Source organism: Misgurnus anguillicaudatus, chromosome 14 (genome assembly GCF_027580225.2).
Source record: "Misgurnus anguillicaudatus chromosome 14, ASM2758022v2, whole genome shotgun sequence".
Classification (NCBI taxonomy): domain Eukaryota; kingdom Metazoa; phylum Chordata; class Actinopteri; order Cypriniformes; family Cobitidae; genus Misgurnus; species Misgurnus anguillicaudatus.
In genome coordinates this window covers 32,342,343-32,362,871 of record NC_073350.2, presented here as the reverse complement: position 1 = coordinate 32,362,871, position 20,529 = coordinate 32,342,343, and the positions used below count along the sequence as shown (strand labels likewise).

The following is a 20,529-nucleotide window of genomic DNA, read 5'->3' as shown; positions in this document are numbered from 1 at the left end:
AAGGAGTCTCTATTTACTGAATCACTGAAGGAAAAACAAGTGTAATCGGTCCAGTGACCCACAAACAGCTCCAACTGATGCTGGCTGTGGATTCAAGAATCTATCTATGGCAGCATGAATCAGTTTTATAGGTAAAGTAAGAAATTTCTTCACCACAAGCAGTAACAAAGAAAGTACTACAAAATAAATGGTTCTACCCAAAAACCTTAACTGCTAACTACTCGTAACCAGGGGCCAGACTGATTTTTCTGCTTTTTCTGTGTAATGATTTTAAATGTTTTATAAAGTTCTTAGAAAATTGAAGCTGCAAATATTACAAAATTTCATCTAAAATAATACATTTGTTAAGGGGCACAATGAAAGTGAATACACCGAACTAGGGATGCATAACTATTAACTGCGATTAATCTATAGCAGAATAAAAGGTTTTGTTTACATCATATATGTGTGTGAACTGTGTATAACAACTTTGTATAGATAAATGCACATACATGCATGTATATATTTAAGAAATGTTTACATGTGTATATACATTTGTATATTTATGTATATAATTTATATAATTTATATTATATATAAATACTTAATATATAAATATATTTTTTTCTTAAAAGTAAACATGCATATGTGCATATTTATATATACATAATTATTATACACAGTTCACACACATATATGATGTAACAAAAACTTTTATTCTGCTATAGATTAATCACGATTAATCGTTATGCATCCCTACACCGAACCAATAAGTCCTTTGAATTAAAGTGGACCAAAATGAACCAGATAATGTGCATTTCAAGATAGAATTATATTTTGTATGTAAAATTACATATATTATTGTTTATAGTGTTTTATATTCTAGCAGAATACGTTAATATGTTCTCATTACGAATTGAGCATAACATAACTCTGAAATGATCATGAAATCTCCTTAAAGGGATAATTCACCCAAAAATGAAAATTCTGTCATCATTTACTCACTCTCATGTTGTTATAAACCTGTATAAATTTCTTTGTTCTCATGAACACAATGGAAGATATTTTGAGCAATGTTTGTAACCAAACCGATCATGAGCCCCAGTTCCTGAAAAGCGCAAGGTGTAAAGTGGAAAGGGACGGTTTCAAATAACAATCTCTGTCTGTTTACCAGGTGGGACATATGATTTATACTGAACAAATCACCTGGATCTGAAGTTAAAAATTGGCTTCGGGCCCCTCACGGAGAGACTGGATAGCAAGTGGTGAAGGGGCAGCTGGGGCACAGATAAAACACGGGGACATGACCAGATCCTGTAGCTCGCCCCAGGCGGTCTGGCTGGCTAAAGCTTGATTTCCCTATGGTCTGAAACACATCACCAATTCAAACAGCCGAGTAAAGGTCCTTCACTGAGGGCAATGGACGACATCTCTTCATTCTGCTACCCATCTGCCTAGCAGCATTTCAGGAAAGCATGTGTGACAAACATACAAATGTATACACTCCTATCAACACACTGTTTAATTGAGTCATGTGGAGCTAATCACAAACAGGAATTAGGGCAGATTACATCCTAGTCTAAGGCTGGCCACAGAACAATGGTCAGTAATCTGTGCTATTTCCCAAACCTAATGGGGAGTATATGAAGAGGTCTGTGCCTGCTGTCAACCACAGCCTAAAAGCATGATGAGTAGTCTGAACAAACAGCTCAATGTAAAATCAATTACACTCATGCTTACTTCTCATACAAAGCAAGACTGCCTCCATTAGTAACAAAAGCACAATTTTGTATGAGAATGATGATGTATTCTAGCTAAATGACATTTTATGTTATTTGCAACTGTTTGGTTTACAGTAGGGGTGCACCGATATATCGAACTATAATCGGTATCAGCAGATAAAAGCTATTTTCTCATTATTGTTTAAAAACAGCTGATGATCTATACAGATTATATCCTGACAGAACTCTTGCTGTGTGATAATAAAAGCAGTGTGAAGCAAAACTATCGGTATTCATCGGTATCGATAGATGTCATTCTATGGAATCGAATATTGGAATCAGCAAATAAATTTTGTATCTGTGAATCCCTACAGTTTGAGCAAGAGGGTACATTTCTCAACATGCCAGAGCATGCGTGTTAATGTGCCATTAATCATTTTTTCTAAAAGAGATAAAAGTACTGACAAACCAGGAAAATGATACATCAAAAGTGTGACAATGCATTCTTATCTACTCTGAACTACAGGCAGGTAGTAATAGCTTCCCTAAGCACCTTGCTTTATGGAGCGATCCCGTATCTAAAGATTAGCCATTGTGTTTAAAGACTTCAAAGCAGGTTTAAAGGTTCATTGGACCACTTTCACATTCACTTTCCCCGAAATCACATGCAAATCAGTTTCCCTCCCAATGTCATCCTGTGGAAGAAACATCCTGACAATCCAATTTCAATGTAAACAACAAAGAAAACACCCTTAGCTGCTGAATCCTTCAACACTAAATGCGAGTGAAATCTAAATGTATAAAGCATCTAAGGCTACATTTACACTTCAAATCTTAATGCATAGATCCGATCTTTTGACCATATATTTTTTGTCCTGCTTGTTTACACATACTTTAGATACGCCTCATATCCGATGTCCGTGTTTACATTAAACGAAAGAATGTAAGCTTAACTGGGTATAGTGTTAGCTAATGTTAATATCATCACTTATGTAAAGTAAAGACCATTGTTAATGATTACCTTCGGCATCATTATCATCCAAACTGTCTCTCTGTTATCCTGTCATCCCGTCTTCCTCTGAAAAACTAGCAGCTAGGTTTATCGCCCAAAAATTTGCTTCAGTTGCTCATAAAATGTGCAAGTCGTTCTGTCCTGAATACTGCGGTTGTTGTGATCCTTAACTTCCTAATACTTTGCTTTAATGCTCTTTATTTTGCGCTGTCATTGCAGCCAGGTGTAGCCACGCTTAACTCGATCAGCCCAATCCGTCGTGTAACACTGACGTCAAAATCAAGCTGAATCGGATATGTGCATTTAGACGCAGTTCAGATGTCTGGATATGGGATATGTATCCGATAAAAATCCACATTTGGAAGCGGCTCAGATCGCATAAGAAAAAATCGGATCTCTGTAAGTTTTTTGTTTACACACGTACATCGATATCCGATCTGTGTCAGATGTGAGTGCAAGGGATAGATTAATTCTGTCATCATTTATTCCCCCATAATTTTGAACATTTATGAGTTTCTTTTTTCTGTTAAACATAAAAGAAATTGTGATAAATGATGGTTTGCACAAAGTTGACGGTATTGACTTCCATAGTAGGAAAGTGGGTAGTCAATGGGTACCGTTAACTGTGTGCTAAACACATCTTTATATTGGAAAAATGTTTATATCTTGCCGATAATTAATTAATTAAAGGTCCCATTCTTCCTGTGCTTTTGAAGCTTTGATTGTGTTTACGTTGCACAATATAACATGCGTTCATGTTTTACGTGTAAAAAACGCAGTATTTTTCACACAACTTATCTCTATAGCGCTGTTTTCACTGTCCTAAAAATAGGCTGATGTCTTCCTTGTCCTATGAAGTCCCTCCTCCAAAAATACATAACGAGTTCTGATTGTATAGTTTGTTCAGTGTGTTGTGATTCGACAGCAGCTTAGCTTAGCAGAGCCGTTTGAGACAAAGCTGGCGACTGACATATTCATGTGGGCGGAGTTTAGTCAAAAACTCAGGAAGTAGAGGGCTGTAGTCCAAACCAGCTGTTAGCTGTAGGCTTTGAAAGGGGACTTTTGTTAAAGAAAATATATCGCCTGGCAGTGAACTTTGAGCTTTATCATTTTGCAGGTATTATTTATGATCTAACAGCAACATTACACACTAACTAAAGTTTGAAAAACGGGATCAGGAAGAACGTGACGTTTAACAAGCCATTGTCGCACAATAATATTGACGCGACAATAATATCGTGGATCTTTTTGTGAACCACATGTAAACATCGGTTATGTTTGTTTATTATCTGTTATAGCTTGTCATAGTTATAAACAAAAAACTAGCTGTTTTTTCATTTGTGAAGTTTTAAATATGGATAAATATTTCTACGACAAAACCGCATGGATTACCCTCCGAAGGCCTTCGTTTATCCCCCTGGAGCAGTTTGGATTACTTTTGTAAAGGATGGATACACAATCTTTGGGCTTGAAGAGGTGGACCCCATATTCATACATTATAAAAATTGGAAGAGCTAGGACATTTTCTAAAATAAACTTAAAATGTGATTGTCTGGACATCTCGGATGGTTTGAGGGTGAGTAAATCATTTTCGGCCAAACTATCCCTTAGAATGCAAACGTTTTTCAGTTTCAGCAAGGGATATTTAAACTTATATCCAGAACCGTATAGATTATACAGATCTATTACACATATAGAGAAACACAAAAATGATAAAAAAAAAGATAAAATCTCACCTCTTTGAGATCTTTTTTGTCTACAATAATAACCAAATTTGCCATCTATGCTATGGCCCAAAAAGGAACCAAACCAGTCCCAGCTTGTCCCCTGTTTAAATGTACAGGTCACACTCTCACAGTAAAACACAGCCCGCATAAGAGAACGGTAACTGCATGCTTCCTCACTGTATATGCGGCATTCTGCCAAGCATGTAGAAGCTGTAATGCGTCTAATGCAACATGACCGTTCTGCCTTTCCCACCGGCTATGATTCTGCATGAACGTGACATCTCCACCGACCACCCGCTGCAATTTCTTTTGTTAGCATACCTGAGGGAAATCAAATCTCTTAGTAACAATCTCAGAAAGTCCTAAAAACTCTTACACATTAAAAGAGCTGCCATTCCTTTAAAGAAAGTCGTCTATGGTAGGAGCGATAAAACAGTGAAAAGAGTTATAAGTGTCGTTGAAGCTGCCAGTTCTACAGACTTCAGGTCTGCTGATAGCAAAAAGCTGATCATGAAGAAACTACTCAGCCAGTTAAGACATACTTCTGGTAATGATTTCCATAAGATGACTCACTAAATCTTCTTTTAGCAACATTCCCCTGCTAACACCACACACACATCTACAAACAAGCATTGTATGAAACAGAATGAGCCTCAGGGTTGTAGAAAACAAAAAGCAGAACGATCACCCACCAGCACCTCGACTAAACCCCAAAAAACTCTCTGGGGTTCACTTAAAGCCTCTTCATCAAATAACATCTCCCACCCACACATATTCACAGCTTAGATTTGGAATCTGCAAAGCAGAATTAACTTTTTGTGATCTAATTTTTAAGAGATACGTGCACATACACAAGCAGTACAAAAGCACATACAGCAAAGTTATTACTAGCATTGCTATTAATCGCAAAAAAAAAAAAAATTTGGACTTTTCCCTATTCCTTCTTCAAAATCCCTAACAAAAGAGCAGAATAATTGAATTAGCTTTTAAAATACATTTGTAAAATGGCTTTGTAAACAGTAAAAAGCACATACAGTACAATTGCTATTACAACCAATGATACTGATATTAGCCACTAAAAAGAATGTAATTTTTTTTCATCGAACTTCTTCGTGAGCTTTCAAAATAGTCTAGTAGCAGACTAAAATGCATGCTTAAGCAGTCTTAATTAAAACAACTTGCACAGGGATATCTTAAAATAAATTAGTGCCATTGCATTGTCTTTTTCCAAGGCGCATTTTTCATTTCCAAGCAATTTAAATGTCCTATTTAATTAAGACTCAGGCCCAATCCACATCTCTGTCTTACCTCTTACCCCTACCCCTTAGTTTTGCATGGTAGGGGTAAGGGAAAGGGGTAAGGCAGAGAAAATGGATTGGGCCTTACTCCTGGCTTAATCTAAGCACTGTCTGTAAAAACCGCCCAACAGATGGTTATAAAACAACTTAGTAACAGGTTTATTACCCAAACACCTAAATGTACTAGTACTGTCATATGACACAGTAGATATTTATTAAAACACAACATTTGTAAAGGTTAAAAACAGGAAACGGCTAAAAACAGACTTCTTGAAAGCATGTAAGTGCTGACAATTGTTGACGGCCTGCATCAAGGACCAAAAAGCCTCACCCCGCAGGACTAAAAGTGCATTAGTTTGAAGTCAAATCCCACTTTCCCCCCGAAGCAAACATCAGAGCACCAAGCAAATCCATTCTTATCCTCTTTAGCATCTACATTAAAACGTACAGAGGGCACACAGCTACATGCTACAGGGCTGGTTAATGTTCAGATGCATTAAGAATGTAACATAAGCAGGGGGAAACGTGCAGAGCGCAAATATGAGCAAATGTCCGTCAGCAGATGCTATTGCTGCATCCTGCAAGTCTAGTAGGTCATACGGGTGAGACGTGCGAAGTTAAGGAGATTACATAAACTGCGAGCAGCATATACAGCAACAGGAGAAATCCAAATCTCACAGCGTTACACGACACAGCAGAGAGACAACATGTGCATAATTCAACAAGAGCAAACCGGGCACCTAAAAACAGCTATAACAGCTCAATGGCATGTAAGCATTACAAATAAGCCTGTTGAGACTCCAGTGCACTGACTACAAAAAAAAGAGTGATGGGAATCATAAGGAATTGAACAATTCTGAATCCTTACAGATTCCAAGGAAGATGACATAAATCCCACTGCTTCACTTTCATGAAGTAGTCGCTCCTGAAAGTCGCTTGTTATTTGCATAAAGTTGAATTGTTGGCAACTTTGTTGCATAGCTGGACACGCCCACTTTCTGTCACCAACAGTCACTAGCTACATTTCCATTACAGATTTGTGCAAAACTTTAGCGTTGTTTTCAAAATGTCGACAACTGACTACCGCGAAATGAAGGCGTTTCTATAAATCGATGATGCGACTGAAACACAGTTTTTCCTCTCGCGATAAGTTTCCAAACATCACTGATAATATAATATTAGGGCTGTAACAAATAATCGCGTGTCCAATTAAAAATGCCTGTCTGAAATCGATTCTGAATCGCAGGGCTGCAATTCTGTGTTTCATGCACAACTTGTGCGTGTACTACGCCATTTGGTCAATAAGAAGTCCTTATCAATCTAAAATCATTATGAGTCGGAGTAGTTTATCACGTGCATTTAAAAAAGCAACACTCGTTAAACAAACTCATTTAAAATATTCTTTATTATCATGAAAATCCCTGAAACAATTTGAAGAACAGCGATATAAATATTCCTATAGACATTTCCTGGAATTAGGGTTGCCGCGGTGACAGAATTTTCCCACCGGTTAATCGGCGCGTCACAAACCCGGTGATCCCGGTATCACCGTGTGGGAGGGGCTTATATGCGCATGCAGACGTGCACATTTTACTTTCACTTTTGAATTACGCAACTGTTTAATTGCAGTTCTTGCATACGCTGCGTTAAATCACGTATGAATTTGCGTGCAATGCGAGTGCAACAGCTGGTTTAATTAAGTGCTTGAGTCAATGTGTGCAGGTAATTCTGACAGAACCCGACAGTCCCAAGCAGAGCAACCGGCTACTTCTCCATAAAGCGCTGCTTGAATGATGGGTTTATTTTTCTTGATGAAAAACACAACAACAAAACGATCTCGCTTATAGTAAACATCATATATGTATGTTATAACAAAAACGAGTAAGCACGCGGCTTCTGCTATCATCTGGTCAATCAGCTTGCCTCACACACTCTGATAGAAATAAATGAAATCTGACACCTGCTGCACTGTGACGGGACGCGGGTTCCGCTCCGCTGAGCAGACAGATTCAGTTAGTGTGTTTGCTCTCTCTAACGAAACTAAATGATTTAATTACACGAAAATATCAAAACGACGGTGAGAGACGGTGTCGCGGTGGGCAAGTGTTCTAACCGGTGAGAGGCTGAAGCACCGGTAATCACAGTTTCACCGACTATCGCGGCAAGCCTACCTGGAGTAGCATTTGTAGTGCTACTTCTACTGTGGCACAAAGGAAGTTTCTGCATGAGAGCGCCCCCTGGCTTTAGGATGTGCCCGGATTTCACCATAATTCATTAAAATTCATTCATTGAGAAAACGCGCATTTGCACGATTAATCGTTACTGCCCTATATTATACACCGCACTAGACATTATTTTTAACCGAAGGAGACGCAAGATGTATCCATTGCAGTTTTGCGAAATACACCTTTTCCGAATTGCCTGAAAAATCACCTCATGCGAGCATAACATTTTTATTGCGATATAGGGATTTTTTGCAAAATTTATGTGATTCCATTGGCCGTATTTTTTTCAATTTGCGCAATTTAAAAGGTAATGAAAACACAACTACTGTTGCTCATGTTTCCAGAAGTTGCCAAGCTTCCATTGAAATGAATGAGATTGTGTTGCGCTGACGTTGTTAGTCACTGGTAGTGTGCATGCAACATTAGAAAAGTTGAATGTGCTGGCTCAAATTTGGTATGAATTTAGTTCGACATTGCTTACTCCTGTTCAAAATGATGAAATGTCCAAAACTCTGAAAAGGAATGAGTCTACAACAGTGGTGACCAACCCTGTTCCTAGAGTTCTCCTGCAGAGTTCAGCTCCAACCCCAATCAAACACACCTGAACCTGGCAATCAAGCATTTCAGGGCTAACTAAAAATTAGAGTCAGGTATGTTGAAGCTGAGTTGGAACTAAAATATGCAGGAGGGTAGATCTCCAGGAACAGGGTTGGTCACCCCTGGTCTACACTAAAGCACTTCATGATGCTGGATAATCTTAGAGACAAATAGACAGGTGCTCTGATAATAATAAATAAATAAATAAATGTGTTAAGCACCATACATGAAACTACAATAAAAAACATACCAGTTTTCAATACCAATAGCAACATGTGTTTTTATATTATATTGCAAATCTCTCTCTGTCTCTCTAAAACGCAAGACTTTATTGTTTACATGCAATATGCAGCCTTGTGCAATAGAACTGCATAAAATGAGAGCCAGTGAAGATACATTGTCATTCCTCGCTTTTGTGGAGCTGACAGAACACCTGCACAGAATTTATATTTCCCCTCCCGGCAGACTGTTCCCCTCAGCCTCTACTCAATCTCCCACTGAAACAGAGGTGTCTGGCCTCTATAGGTGTCATTACAACACAAGTGATGGGGATGAATGAGAAGAATGAAGATTAAGGGACAGAGTAGGAGAGGGACACAAATGAAATGTGAAACATAAAGTGCGCAAAGAAAATCAGACACAACCAACAATGCTGTGAGACTACCATAGAGGCCTTCTCATATCCAAAGAAATGTACCAAACTCAAAATGACCCGAATAACTTTTACCCGAACCCAACATGCATAAATAACTTCTTTTTAAAAGAAGACCCAATCCAAAAAAAACCAGACAAAATTAGACTCGTGTCCGACCCGACGGCACTATTTTTTAATCCGACTGGATCCAAAAGTAAACGGCAACGACGTGTGTGCAGTCAGTACCCAACATGCACCAGTCAGACAGAAAGAAACCCTGGTGGTCTCGCTACATTTATTTTCATTTGACAACTACATCAAAGTAACCGCTATAGACGGTTTCAGCAGTAACAACGTAAACAAGCAGCTTTCGTGGTCAACACGTAACTTCCGGTAAACTCCGCTAAGAATAAATAACAACAAAGTACTTCAAGCATAGTTTATTTATATAACAAGCAAAATAAACAACACGCAGATTACCTAAGAAATCAAAACATGAGGTATTTGTTGAAGAGTGAAGTTTAGCAACTAGTCAAAGCATTAAAAAAAACTGATACCGAAAGTAAAGTTCGGACCAGACGCGTATCGCGTCACCGCACGTGCATACGATGAAACCGTCTATAGTGTGCATTCAAAATTGATTGACAGGTCTGTTTCAATGAAAATTAACCTACCGCCAGCCACATGACGTCGCAAGAACTTTTGGCAAACAGAGGAGGGGTTGGAAAAGGACTCGATGCACAAAAGTGAGTTCGGGTCTTTTCGGGTCAGTTGGCCAAAAACTTTCATTTTAAAATTATTTGAGGGCGCAAATATTAATCTGATCTGTATCAGAGGTACAAGTGAAATTTTTGGAAACGAACCCGCTCAGGTTTCAGGTGGGACCTCGGGTTTTTGGATCTAAGTGGACACATGAAGATCTCTAGACTAGTGATGCATAAAACATAATAAAAGCATTTATATAAAGTGCCAAAGGGATGATCTCACCAAAAAGCCCAATAATTTTTTTCTATAGACTAGGGATGCACCGATAGGATTTTTGAGTGCAATACCGATTTAAACAGACAACTTCTGGCCAATACCGATGCCGATACCGCTAATAAACACTTGTATACAATACTATACAGTTGGTCTATTAGCTAGTTTATTTCTGCATCAAATTATTTTTACTGAACATGGATTGGATCTAATTAACATTCACCTGACCAACATAATAAGAGAGGCACAAATTAAGCTAAAACAAATATAATAAGATAGCATGACAACCTTCAAAGGTGTTTTTTGCTATTCAGCATTTATTTTATTAACAACATTAACTCATTTTTTTTTTTACATATAATGGATTTCTTTATGCGGTTAATTAATAAATATATCGGTATCGGCCTCTCTCATGCTATTGCCGATATGTCGATGGTTTCAAATTCATCTAAAATCGGCCGATACATATCGGCGGCCGATACATCGGTGCATCACTACTATAGACCTTTGGATTATCGCAAAAAAATACCAAAACTTATAACACATACACATTTTGTCCAACAAGTTAATCTTTACAGATGAACACAACTTTTATGATTTTTGAAGTCTAGAATAGATTCGCTTACTAGAAATTAAAACAAAAAACAAATTTAGGCTACAAAATTCTTAAAAGTTGTGTTCATCGGTCGGATCCAGACTCCAAGACATTACCTCATTTAGCCAAAAGAGGTTTGTTGAGGATAAACGGTTTCATTAGCACCCAAGAGCTGCCCAGAAACTCCATAGCAATTTGCTCTTTGTTGTGTGAAACCAAACTGCGGTAAAGTGTGTGTGTGTGTGTGTGTGTGTGTGTGTGTGTGTGTGTGTGTGTGTGTGTGTGTGTGTGTGTGTGTGTGTGTGTGTGTGTGTGTGTGTGTGTGTGTGTGTGTGTATAAAGTACACACTTGGCATTAGAGACCACAGCTTCTCATGGGAAGCATTTGCTCATGATAAAGGCTTTCAGTGTGTGCACCTTTAAGTCTTCTGAAGCGTTAAAGAGGAGACACATCCCTTGATCCATATGTCTCAAAAGACACGAAGGGGTATCAGGCACTCCGTATATCTGTCCCTGGAGAGAATATATGAGGCAGGCTGCTAATTGTCTGACAACTGGAGCAAGTTGCTCCAATTAATTATCCAACATTACACACTTTTAGATGAGTTTTGCACTACAGAGGATGAAATTGTGTGAAATCCAATAAAAGATGACAAATTTAAGACAGCAGGATTTAAATGAAAAGACGACTAATAAAAGGCACACGCTGTATAACATGACATGTTAATCAACTACTAATCCACCTTTCAAGGTCACAACAGTCCTTATATAACACATAAGTGATCAGTATCAGTTTAATTCAACCATTTCACGTGCATTTGCATGTCTTTATGGCATTCATGTCACTGCTCTTTCCTATCTGTTTCTCAAGTACTTTCACACTTCCAGGCAACCAAAGTCATAAAGATAAGGCTGTGATATTGTACTAGACACAAGCGTTACAATTAGTCGTCTCTGATGCCTGTTATCAGGTCTTTGGTGAAGGTGTTGAACAACCAAAATGTCAAACGTGATTGTTAAGATAAAGAGCAGGTCTATGCAAGTCAGTAAACAGCCATGCAAATGACTAACTGCACTGATCCACATATTAAAGGGGACATATCACAAAAATCGAACTTTTTCCATGTTTAAGTCGTACAATTGGGTCCCCAATGCTTCTATCAACCTAGAAATTGTGAAAAAGAACAACCCAGTAACTTAGTTTTGGTAAACCATTCTCTGCAAGCATATGAAAATTAGGATATTAAAATTTGGCTCCCCTTGTGATGTAAAAAGGGGATTAAACCGCCCCTTAATCTGCACTATCCAACCACAGCACTGCCATTTAGTGCAGAGATCAGCTCATTTGCATTTTAAAGGACACACCCAAAAATGGTACATTTTGGTACATGGTGGTCATAAAGGGATGGACATGGTCAGAAACAATGCTCAGGTAGGCCGTGACATTTAAACAATGCTCAATTGGCACTAAGGGGCCTTAGTGTGCCAAAAAAACACCCCCACACCATTACACCACCACCACCAGCCTGCACAGTGGTAACAAGGCATGATGGATCCATGTTCTCATTCTGTTTACCCAAATTCTGACTCTACCATCTGAATGTCTCAACAGAAATCGAGACCCATCAGACCAGGTAACATTTTTCCAGTCTTTAACTGTCCAATTTTGGCAAGCTCGTGCAAATTGTAGCCTCTTTTGTCTATTTGTAGTGAAGATGAGTGGTACCCTGGTGGGGTCTGCTGCTGTTGTAGCCCATCCACCTCAAGGTTGTGCGTGTTGTGGTTTCACAAATGCTTTGTTGCATACCTCGGTTGTAACGAGTGGTTATTTCAGTCAAAGTTCAGTCTGCCCATTCTCCTCTAACCTCTAGAATCAACAAGGCATTTTCGCCCACAGGACTGCCACATACTGGATGTTTTTCCCTTTTTACACCATTCTTTGTTAACCCTAGAAATGGTTGTGCGTGAAAATCAAAAATGCTTAAATCACCTTTCTTTCCCATTCTGACATTCAGTATGGAGTTCAGGAAATTGTCTTGACCAGGACCACACCCCTAAATGCATTGAAGCAACTGCCATGTGATTGGTTGATTAGATTTGCATTAATGAGATATTGAACATGTGTTCCTAATAATCTTTCAGGTGAGTGTATATGGTATTTTGAGCTAGAACATCACATACCCACTCTGGGAAAATCAAAAACGTATTTAACAGTCTTGAGAAATGTCCTCTTTAACAAAAAATTACATATCATTTCAAGTCGATCCAGGTTTACGTCATGTACAACCGAAACTCCAGGGCTTTCTGGTCAGTTAAGTCAAACTAGGACGTGCCATTTTGAGCGAACACTAAAATTACAGGAAATTTGACAGCTGAGTAAGGGGAACACAATGAGCAGACCTCCTTAATGTGGAGCACAGCTTACTGTGTTGTGCAACGCTGCTTTTGTGTAGCCACAAAATGCAGATGAAACGGCCAGCTTTAAACATACTGTAGCTTAGATTACAAGATACATTTAAATTGGCAGCACACTTAACAAAAACAGACCACCTTGAATGCTTGAAAAGATCGTGCAAGAAAACCGAAGGGAAAAGTCCTCTTTAAATGTTCAGAAATGTACGTTATATAGTCTTTATACATCCGCATTCACAAACAAAGCAGCAGTGTTTACATATACACTATGATTAGCTCATCTGATCAGGAAACATTTTAAATAGAGAGATTTTACGATAACAAGAAGCCTGCACTGACAAAATTAAACTTAGACAGAAACATTTAATGCAAGCATATTAAAGCGTTGAGAGCTCTTGGACGACAAATTCAACAAAAATCTCATTTTCAAAAAATGAGAAAATACCTTTAAATGCACGCTTTTAATCTTTTAAAGCTCAAATAACACACGAGGTTTCTGCTCATCTCATGTTAATCTTAAGTTCCTATAGAGTAGTATTACATGCTTCGTATCTCTGAAGAGTCTTTAGTTTTATCAGATTTATAAAAGACAGATCCGCTCTACTGATAGTTTCTGGAAAAACACAAAATCCTTGAGGCGTATCGCGGGAGGAGTGAGTCACGAACAAGGAACACATACAAAACATCCCACTATCTCTGAATAACTTACAATTCACTACATGTTCATGTCGTTTACATTTTATGCACTTACGCGCCAATTGCTAACAAAACACTTTTTGATGCGTTTTTACATACCGCCTGCAACGCAGGACACAAACACACACGCGCACAACTCCAATGCTACTTCGGAAAACCGAACTATATCCAATGTTTTCATAATGCTGGGTTCATTGGGACGCTGAATCAAGCTTTAAAAACAAAAACACACTTCTCTGGTAACGTTGATTTCATGTCAGCTGTTGGTTGGTGTGTGTATGCGCTATTCCGAGTAAAGTGCCCATATAAGGACTTCCACTGTACTTCCTTCACTAAAATTGCACATGAAAAAATAAAGCAAGATTGTTACGTATGAATCTTTCAAAATATTACAAAACTTGTACGAACCCTGGTGAAGTGCATTCGGCACAGAAATACTCTGTCATACGTCCAACTGCTTTTTGACACTTTGTCTATGTTAAGCATTAGGAATCCAAATCTTAAACAGTGTTAATAAGTCAGAATGCATGAAATAGCTTTAGACCCCCCTTTAATGTAAAAATAAGCTATTCAATTAATATCGCCAAAAAAAAAAACGGCAGCATTTTCAAGTTTCATTTAGTTTGTGAGGGCAGATGAATTAAAAAAAAAAAAATGACCCACACAGATAATTGGTTAATAATGAACACCGCAATATGAAGAATTGTCAAGTTTAATTTCATTAGGAATTTAAGTTGAATAAAAACACCAAACATTGTTTCCAACTAGCCTTTCAAGTTTCAGTGCATATTTTATGTGAATCATGTGTGACTCTATAAAGAATAGGGCATGGACACTAATGATGTTGTTCATCAGAAACTCTCCCAATGACGACATTAACCAAATTTCTGCATTCATCATCTTTCTCTTATTGTAAAAAATATAATCAGTGCCAAACCTTCAAGGCAAAAACAATACCCTAAATTAGCCTGATAACTGACATTGACCTTGAGGGCTGGTACCTTATTTATGTCATAACATTTGAATTGCTCTTTAAAGCCTGTTTGAAAACCTTCAAACTTATGACATAATATATGCAATAAGACCTTTTATGACAAACTACGAGGATGGCAAGAGGACATACAACCCAAAGAATACAGACCTGTATTTCCTCATAGGCCTCATCCACAGTCGTCACCTGGTGCTGTTCATGCAAAGCAGGCTCATCGCAGAAGAAACACACAAGGCTCTTGTCGCTCAGACAGAAGAGCTTGACCTTTTCATGATCTTTGCACGGGTATGTGTTTCTCTGGGCGTTGAGGATGGCATCCAGAGGGAACGCGGCGTACCTCTCCACGATGTTGGAGAGCTTCAGGCTCGGGGACAACAGGGGGTCCGCAAAGGTCCTCCTGCACTCTGGACAGTCCCGTGCGCCGTGATGTTCCTGTCTGCTCCAGTGCTCAGTGATGCACTTACGACAGAAGTAGTGCTCGCAGCCAAAACTGACCGGGTCTTGATAAATACTCAAGCAAATTGAACACAAGAGCTCGTCCTTCAGACAGCAAGCCATTTGAATCCCTGGACGACTCGGATCATGCACTGTGCAGGTAGAAAACACAAACGCTGAATTTGTTGATTATTTTACACTTAAATGTTTGAACGAGTCTATGAATCTTTTCCAAGGAAAACTGCTCTGTGAGGTTTAAAAATCTTCCTTCGATCGGTTTTCTGCAAAATACAAGAAACAGATAAAGTTAAATAACTGATGCAGAGGATAACTATGGCACAGTGAATCATAATATCAAAACAAAAGTAAAAAAGTATAAAGTATACCCCACACAATTTTCAATCAGGTATAACTTGTATTCACCAGTATTGGGATTGAGAGACATGAACAATAAATTGTTTTATTAAAATGGACTGGTGAATTTAATATAGCCAAAACTTATTAAGAAAATGTACTTTAATATTTAAGATTTTTTTTTAGTATCAGATGTTATCCAAATTGTATTTCTTGGCAAACTCTATATTATCAACCTGTTTTGGTCAGACTGACTCAAGACTAGATATAAGTTAGATCACCCCAAAATGTAAAGGGACCTTTTCAAATCTTCAATTCTTCATCAAATCTTACTTTACTTTGTTATTTAAAGCCCCTGTTATCTAAATGTTATTACAACGACTGTCATTTAGTTAACGTTATCACAAACTTGCAGGATCTTACAGACGGATCTTATGAAGCCCTTTAAATCAGCGACATTTAAATAGAAAGCGCATGCATGTAACGTACACTATGACAATTGCACAAAAGTTATGACCAGCACTGTTTGGTGTTGAAACCCGCTTTTTACTTCGTCTCCTGTCTTTTTCTACTATTTTCTTCTCGGTGTTTATCTCAACCGGCTGCTAAATAATTAGCCAGCTAGCTGAATGTGTAAACAGAATTTCTATCTTTACTTTAATCGTTTCAAAAATGACACGATGACTTTATTCGCTTACCTTAAACGTTGCCGACGGGTCAAAGAATGGAAACAGCGACTTGTCATGTATTTATAAAAGAGGGTTGCTGTTTTAATAAGACATTTTAATCACCTCAGATTCAGCAAGCTGAGGTACCTGACCGCACGCTCAGCTTCTCACAGTCCCAATGCGCGCGACTCAATCCAGAGCAGCACAGCAACGGAGCGAACCAACGCTACACACGAAAACTGTCACAAGGACGACAAAAATATAAATGACAAAAACAGCGACTCTGTCTTGATCTTATATACACCATATCGATATGTTACTTAAACATATACCGTTTCTTTTCGTATGCTATTTAGAATGGATTGGAGAATGATATAAAAAAAAAAATGTTCAGGATGATTCCCCTCGGTGTTATAATGGTACAGTCCAGGCTTCCTCATCATGGGCAGAAATGAGCGTGTGATAACATTAAAATGATTGCTCGCACTCTGCTGGTGAAGGATTGTAGGTCGACACGCTATACGACTTTGGTCTTTATAAGTATTTAACATCCAATTTCTGTAGGGTTTTTGTATTAAAAAGATGGACATATTTGGTAAATTTATATATTTATATTTTATAAATTTATATATATATATATATATATATATATATATATATATATATATATATATATATATATATATATATATATATATATATATATATATATATATATATATATATATATATATATATATATATATATATATAGAACATTTGTGTCATATTTCACCTTCAATTAAAGTAAATTTTAATAGAGAAATTGAAAAGCTAAAATATTAATTGAGCAATCCAAACCCTTATGAAACACTTATCATGATTTTATTATAGCAAAAGTGTAGTGTGTGTGTGTGTGTGTGTGTGTGTGTGTGTGTGTGTGTGTGTGTGTGTGTGTGTGTGTGCGCGCGTGCGTGCGTGCGTGCGTGCGTGCGTAAAACTAGATTTGTGGTAAATATGGTTTAATTCATAAATTAATAAATAAAACATTTATTATTATATTATTATTAATATTTTATTATTAAAGGTTTTTATAGTTTTTTCCTGTAAATTATGTTCCTATAGGCAAAATATAACTTCTTAATTTTTACTTTAGATTTTCAGGTTAATTTCTGTGAATTAATGTGAATTTAATTCAATAAAGTCCTTATAGGTTTAGTAAAAAATTTAAAGGGATAGTTCACCCCAAAATTTTATTTTTCTCATCATTAACTCACTCTCATGTTGTTACAAACCTGTATAAATTTCTTTGTTTGATAAACACGGATGAGGATATGAAACCATCCATGTGCCCCATTTACTTAGTATTCTTTATTCCTATAATGAAAGTGAATGGGGCTCATGAATGGGGACCCGAAAAACCGCCCCCTACAGTTTAACTAAAAATAAGTCAATGCTACTGGTTAAGAATATCTATTAATAGAGTAAAATACATTCTGTTCTTAAACAGAGTACTATATAAAATGTGTGTCTTATGCAAAATGTCATGCATTTGCAAAATGATTAAGTTTGAGAGAAAATATTTTATTTCCAAATTACTCTTGCTGGTTTCACATGGTTACATTGTGCAGGTTAAAATTTCCTGACAATGCTAACTAGTGCTCAACATGTCAATTGCATAACCGAAATTTTGTCTTTAATAACGTTTAACAACACAGATAGTGTTTTCACACACATGCACCCACATTTCCTGACAATGACCTCAGAAACTGATCTTTGACCCATAGATATTTTTGTCAAGATGCATTTAACAGAAACGTACTGTCACAAATTACTACATTCAAAGGATGCTTGTGCACCTGTGTGCAAGTTACAGGAAAAAACAAAGTGCTGATTCATTTATTTCTGTTGTTAGATACTTTCAGGGCTCAGCCCTGTATTTTTAAAATCCTGTGGTTGTATCTTCCGGTTGCACCTCCCAGTTGCAATGCAATCTATGTTTTCTACGAAAAGCACAATGCGTTCATTATGAAACGTGCAACAAAATACTATCAGAATTCATTCATCGCTTGTAAAGAGTGCATTGGTAATTTACATTTAGGTTAGTGGGTAGACTGTTGGTTTTGCAACTTCCAAATCTTAGCAAGACCATTGATCTCAGGATTTCCTGTCACACTACGTTTGATTATGAGAGTAAACAAGCCATTTCCCACAAACCGAGTTTCAGCTCTGTTTTTTGCTTATTCATAATAATCATACACAACACCTATAATGCTTCTTATGCATTGCTGTGGTTTCACAACAGGGATGAACCAGAATGGAGATAGCAAGAACTTGTACCAAAATGAGTCATTGTCTCTGGATGTTCTTCAGACTGCAAAAATGACTTTCTTACTTTGGTCTTGTTTTCAGTAGAAATTTCTACAAATTCTCAAATCAAGGTTTATTTTCTTCATGAGGATAAGTGAAATAAGTGTAGTTTTTAGACAAAAACTATACAAATGAAAGTGAATTTGTGCTTAAAATAAGCAAAATTATCTGCCAATGGGGTGAGAAAATTTTGCTTGAATGAAGTGTTTAAGAAAAAAGAAAGATTTTTTTCTCACTCCATTGGCAGATATTTTTGCTTGTTTAAAGCACAAATTCACTTTAATTGTATATTTTTTGTCTAAAAATAGACTTATTTTCTTAGGTCATTTTGCTCATCAAGAAAAAGCATTTTCATTTAAGAATTTTTAGATATTTCTACTGAAAACAAGACAAAAATACTAAGTAAGAAAGTCGTTTTTTGCAGTGCAACTGTAGAAAATGTTCTTTAACTCTACAAATCTTTAAAAGTACACATTGAAAATCTGTGTTTTGGATATAAGTTGAAGGTCTTAAAAAGTATCATATCCGCTATCCCATCCTATAAAAAGAAATACAATGTGTTTTATTTTTTACATCCTCTAGCAACAGTGCCGGCCCGAGTCTCTTGGGGGCCCTAAGCAGAATTTGTTTGGGGGCCCCCTCCCACCAATCAGAGAAATCAGAATTTTCTTGTCTTGAATTATTTATTTATTTATTCGTATTCATTCATTCATTCCTTCATTTATATTACTTGTTTAAGTTATTTAATTGTAAAAACGATTCAGGGCCCCAAGCAATCGCTTAGTTAGCTTATGCCTCGGGCCAGCCCTGTCTAGCAAAGCAAAAGCATACCACCCTAAAAGAAAAAAAATGTATAGCATATTTTTTGCATTGTGACCATTTTCGTGGGAATCAAGAGCATGCTTTACCATACTACTCGATTCTAAACCTAAATTTGATTACTCATAGGGGTTTCCTGAACGGATCCCACAACAAAGACTGGTTTACTTACACTTTGTTCAATGCTCAGAAGAAGAAAGCCCCACGCTCCACAGCTGAAATGAGCAGCACACTATCAATGTAAAAGTACAGAATCCTTGGAGGGCCTGATCAATATTTAATCAACTCCTAAGGAGATGAGTCTCTGTGATTCCTAAAGTCTGTTAACACCTGTATTGATCCATTGCTGGAGGGTGAACGTCAGTCCTCTCCCAGTCTCACATTAAAGATACTTTAATCTGACAGTGCTTCTTGTGCTGTGGTCTACCAACAGTATGTACTGTATATAATTGATGTGCTTGTAAGAAGACCCATAGTTTGGCCTCAATTCACAGCTATCAATATGAGACGCCTGTAAAGGAAATAAATTAAGTGAGGTAAGTCAAGGATAGGTCTTATAAAATATGACAAAGCTTTTGGCTTGTGAGTGACTGGGTGTGCTTTACATGCTGACACATTGCAATGCAATTGAGTTTCAGATGGTAGATGGTAAATACTGTATGTCTATTTTTGTCCATTTTAACCTTCTAAGACCTGGTGTGTCCACATACGTGGACAGCACATTTTTTGTTGTTTGCACCATAATTCTGTGAACTGCAAAAAAATGATTTTCAAGAAAAAGAATTCTTAGTATTTTGGTCTTGTTTTTAGTAAAAATATCTAAAAATTCTAAAAATTAGAACAAAAATATCAAATTTAAGTGTTTTTGTGCATAAAAGAAGCAAAAAAATCTGCCAATGGGGTAAGCAAATTTTTCTTGAATTTATTGTTTAAGAAAATTTTTTTTGCTTACCCCAATTGGCAGATTTTTTTGTTTGTTTTATGCACAAAATCACTTAAATTTGATATTTTTGGCTTATTTTCTTGGGTGGTTTTGCTC

The 20,529-nt window shown here is 37.1% G+C and overlaps 1 protein-coding gene across 3 annotated transcripts in view; it reads right to left on the bottom strand.

Moving 5' to 3' along the window:
• LOC129427480 (E3 ubiquitin-protein ligase TRIM62) overlaps positions 1–16,550 on the bottom strand; it is a 57,718-nt gene extending 41,168 nt beyond the window's left edge. The window contains exons 1-2 of one of the 3 annotated variants that reach the window (XM_055183990.2): positions 16,446–16,550; positions 15,016–15,581 (exon numbers count right to left, since the gene is read on the bottom strand). In XM_055183990.2, coding sequence (XP_055039965.1) covers positions 15,016–15,423 — 408 coding nt within the window. In that variant the 5' untranslated portion in view covers positions 15,424–15,581; positions 16,446–16,550. Of the gene's footprint in view, positions 1–15,015; positions 15,582–16,352 lie in introns of all 3 variants that reach the window. The other 2 variants (XM_055183988.2, XM_055183991.2) reach the window with 2 other exon arrangements.
• Positions 16,551–20,529: the final 3,979 nt, after the last annotated feature.